Consider the following 4,258-nt stretch of genomic DNA (forward strand, 5'->3'; position numbering starts at 1 on the left):
TTATAGTCATAACTGATGAATCTACAATTATGATTGTATTCATAATTGATGAATCTGCAATTATACCTCAAGAGTTTCATATTCCTAACTTATCTCGTCATTAAGTTAGGAACATGACTGATAGTATCTACACAATTAATTTTCATAACAATTATGTCCCTTAGTCAAATAACTTTACTTTAATTAGATCACTTTAATTTTGGCTAATCAAAATAATGGCTTAACACATTTAATTATACATGTGTGACTCTTAAAATTCTAACAACCAGTACGTACACCACCCTATATCGAGCAGTCCAATTAAATTAATAAAATAATTAAAAAAAAATAGTGGGGCCCATGTCCAAATCAACATAAAAAATAAAAAAAAGAGATTAGGGCTTACGAATGCGAGTCGTCTTCTCGCATAAGGTGATACCACCTCGTCGCTACTGCTTCACCTCTGCTACTTTACAATCACGTACGGTGTCACTGCCTCACTGTCGTCACTTCGCCCCTGCCACAGCTATTGCTTCGCTATTGCATAAGGTGCCATCACCTCATCATCACCACTTCCCCACTCCTACTGCTATTGCTTCGCCATCCTATATGATGGCGTCGCCTCGCTATCGTTGCTTTTTTCCTCCTCTTCTTTCTTCTTCCTCCACTTCTTCCTCTTCTTCCCTCTTCCTTCCTCCTTCCTCCTATGTTCCTCTACTGCTTAGTTGCTAAAAATTTTGATAAATTATTATTTGCTCTTTATTTTAAAAATATTAAATTATGTCACCCAAATATAAATGCACAATAGTAATTCCAAACAAAGCATGAAAATGAAGTTTATTATTAAAAAAAAACTATTGGGACATTTAGAAAGAATAAATAATTCTAGAAAAAAGAAGAAAAGTTGGGAAGTTAATGATAGTTCGGACAAGCCTAAGTAGGGCTGGCGGAAGCAACAAAGGTAAAAGGTTGCGGTGATGCACGACGCACTCATGGAATGTCGAGTCACATACAAATCAATAGCCCACTTCCTTTTGTCAAGTCCAAAACATACAGCTGTCTTGCGATTCACAAGATAGTTGTTTTACGTACCTCTAAATTCTTTCTCATTTTTACTCTTTTTCTTTTTTGTTTCGAAGTTTCTTTAATTGGATCCAATCGAATCATTCAACATATCATTTCATCTCCGTGGAAATTAAATTCTTGGCATCGGAAATTATGAATAATTGGCGAGTGAACCTTCTAATGGGAGATTGAGACTTTATTTAGTGGGAAGAAATTATGAGAACTTGACCCAAGGATTCGCATTATTTTGTATGGACTTGCAACCTACGCACAACCACAGATATTTTTGACCACCTGAACAGAAAATAAATTTATCTAAAGAAAAGAACACGTATTGATGTTCATATAATTCACCATTATTAAGCACCACAGAGTTCAACACCCTAAATAGCTTGCTTCATAAGTACACCTCCGACTCGAGAGGACCAGCACACGGCACTGAAGAAACAAAGGGTCTTTATTGGTTGGGATGGGATGGGATGGGATGGGATGGAGGAGCACCGCTCCTTGTTGTTCTTCTCTCGCGCATAAACGAGAAAAACACAGGCCCGATGGCTTCCAACCTTTGGTCTCTCAGTTTATCCTGCAACACAGAAAAGCCCACAGCAAACAATTATATACAATTTTGATCTTAATGGGATTTCTTTTGTAAGAAAAAAAAAAGATTTTTACAGCAATTTTATTGTTTATATGATCATAAAACCAAACCAAAGCGCACGAAGAGAAGGACTCGAGCGGTGGGTCTGTACATATGTATGTTACTTACTTGGAGCAGTCCACGTTGGGGCTGATCTTGTAAGAAACGGAGATGCCGCACTGGCCGGGCAGTTGGCTGACCCGCCCGTAGTCGATCCCCGACAGCCCCGCGGCGGCCGTCTTGATGCACCCGCACGCGGTGCGGCGGTCCTGCGTCGTCCGCGCCGCCGCTATCAACGACTTGATCCCACTGCAGCACTGCTGCTTGATGGGGCCGCCCTGCAGGTACCCCACGCACGATATCAGGTCCCCGTACACCTGGGAGCAGGTTATAGCCTCGCCGCCACGGGGTGCGGCCGCCAGTAGCACCACGGTCGTTGCCACCACCAAGGCCACCGGATGCAGAGCGGAGCGAGCCATGTGCAGCACCGGATGCAGACGCGTGGTGTGAGCTTACTGCAGATGGAGTGGGGGGTTGCATATCAATTTATAGACAGCAAGGAAGGAAAACCCGAGTCATTTTAACCCTATAAATGTGGACACGAACGGGGGTTCGGTGACCAGACCACCTGCGTGGAAATTGCGTTGGAGGTGGACATTTGCACGTCCACATGTTTACACTGCTTTGCTAGTGAGTCCACGATTGGATGCGACATGGTATGCAGCCGGTGGAGAGTGACAGATGTGATGAATCATTGACCGTGGGACGACTAGGAATAGTGTGTCGATGCGTGCAATGATGGACGGGGGGAATCCCCGATCATCAAGCACTAATTTTTATGGGCATAAATATGTACGACACTGACTGACTTCTTTTATCCTCTCAGTTGCTGACCGCAGAACAATTTACTAACTTCACCAAGTCGGATGCATTCCCGTATTCTATGCTTTTACTTTTGATTGTTGACCTGTGGTTCTAAATAGATAACAATGCCAGTTATTTGGTCTCTCGCGATTTCCTCTTTTATCCTCTCAGTTGTTACGAGAAGCCGTACGCACAAACAAGCGGGTCGCACGTATATATATATATACCTTTGACGTATGAATTAGTTGAATCAGTCGAGGTTTGAGCTCCAGGAGATTGCCTCGGAATTAGTTATCCTCGACACTGAGGAGGCATGCGAAGGTATGAATTCAGCATGCAGTATACGATGGGTGGATGGATAAGCGATATGTAATCTCAATAGATATTTCTATGACAACACTGCTACAAAAAGCACCCCACTAGCGGCGGAGGCTCACAAGCACAGAGGGGTAGAGCGGTGACGAGGAGTGCCCGTCACAGTACTCCACCTTTATTCGACATATATATACCATAAGCTCACTACATAAACCACCGTCCATGAGAATATCTCAGTTCACCCTGCGGACAAAATATAACAAGCTGAATTAGCAGTCTATTCTTTGCAAAACTAGAATACGTCAGAAGATTCTTCAAAATCTTTATGTGACTTACAGAGGGTTCTCTTTTAAGGTATATATAGATAGAGGGATGGATGGCGTGCTTAAGTGTGAAGTAGTTTCTTGTTCTTTTTAAGAGAGACTAATACCGATGCTGTGGGGTGTCAGAGTGACAATAATTCCTTGTGAATTGAACCTAAATGTGTGTGTGTGTTTTTTTCTTTCCTTTTTCTTTTTCTTGTTCTCTCATTATTCAGCCTAAGTTTGATATTAATGAATACGAATACTAAAAAGAATAATACAGATTGGTTTTTCCAGCTTCGCATCATAAAAGAAAAGCAATAAAGGGAGTGGAATCCCATGCACTCACTTGGAGCAGTCGGTGGAGGCGCTGATGGGGTAGCCGATGCTGACGCCACATTTGCCCGGGATGCCGGCAATAGTACCGGCTTGGGCCCCCGAGAGACGGGACACGGTGGACTTGATGCAGGCGCACGCGGTCTTGCGGTCCGCCGAGGTCTTCGCGGCGCCGTTGAGGCTCTTCACCCCGCTGCAGCAAGCGGAGGACAGCGGCCCCTTGCCGGTGGCGTAGGAGATGCATGAGCTCAGGGCGGACGTGACCTGCCCGCACGTGATCGCTAGGGTCACATGCGGTGCGGTGACGAGGAGGAGGAGGGCCAGCACAAGCACCAGCGGAGCTCCGGAGCGCGCCATGGGCGATCAAAGACGGCAATGCAACGGCGACGACGACCGTGTCGTAAGTACTCGTGCAACGATGGATTATTAATCCCGCCGGCGCAGAGGGAATGGCAGCCATGCATCGCCGTTATATAGAGAGAGGTTCCGGGGGGTGTGTGTCGACGTGCTACAGGCTACCATAAAGATGGGTAGTTGGCCGCTGGGAGGTGTGTGGCCATGGGGCGGATGCTCAACAGGGAAATGCGCATTGATTATTGATCCGTCGAGGATGTCGACAATGTCATTTTTCTAAATCATTATACTCATGTTTGTTTACTAACAAATATTATTAGTATAAAATTTGTAATCATGTTATTTGTAATATGAAAAAACTTTTATGTTAAGATTGAAATCAAATAAAATTAGATATGATTTTATG

At 44.2% G+C, this 4,258-nt stretch overlaps 2 protein-coding genes across 2 annotated transcripts; both read right to left on the reverse strand.

The window, feature by feature from the left end:
• Nucleotides 1–1,511: 1,511 nt before the first annotated feature.
• On the reverse strand, nucleotides 1,512–2,540 carry LOC135636904 (non-specific lipid-transfer protein 1-like). The gene is made up of 2 exons (XM_065149060.1): nucleotides 1,811–2,540; nucleotides 1,512–1,627 (listed from the first exon to the last, which is right to left on the reverse strand). The coding sequence occupies exons 1-2, from the start codon at nucleotides 2,158–2,160 to the stop codon at nucleotides 1,618–1,620; spliced, it is 360 nt and encodes a 119-aa protein (XP_065005132.1). The 5' UTR covers nucleotides 2,161–2,540; the 3' UTR covers nucleotides 1,512–1,617.
• A 356-nt stretch (nucleotides 2,541–2,896) lies between these two features.
• On the reverse strand, nucleotides 2,897–3,952 carry LOC135636905 (non-specific lipid-transfer protein 2-like). Its single transcript, XM_065149061.1, has 2 exons — nucleotides 3,512–3,952; nucleotides 2,897–3,103 (listed from the first exon to the last, which is right to left on the reverse strand). The coding sequence occupies exons 1-2, from the start codon at nucleotides 3,853–3,855 to the stop codon at nucleotides 3,094–3,096; spliced, it is 354 nt and encodes a 117-aa protein (XP_065005133.1). The 5' UTR covers nucleotides 3,856–3,952; the 3' UTR covers nucleotides 2,897–3,093.
• Nucleotides 3,953–4,258: the final 306 nt, after the last annotated feature.

This window comes from Musa acuminata, chromosome BXJ3-4 (assembly GCF_036884655.1).
Source record: "Musa acuminata AAA Group cultivar baxijiao chromosome BXJ3-4, Cavendish_Baxijiao_AAA, whole genome shotgun sequence".
Taxonomy (NCBI): Eukaryota; Viridiplantae; Streptophyta; class Magnoliopsida; order Zingiberales; family Musaceae; genus Musa; species Musa acuminata.

Coding starts and splice junctions, on each gene's coding strand:
- LOC135636904 (XM_065149060.1), bottom strand. CDS start 2,160: ATGGCTCGCTCCGCTCTGCATCCGGTGGCCTTGGTGGTGGCAACGACC.
- LOC135636905 (XM_065149061.1), bottom strand. CDS start 3,855: ATGGCGCGCTCCGGAGCTCCGCTGGTGCTTGTGCTGGCCCTCCTCCTC.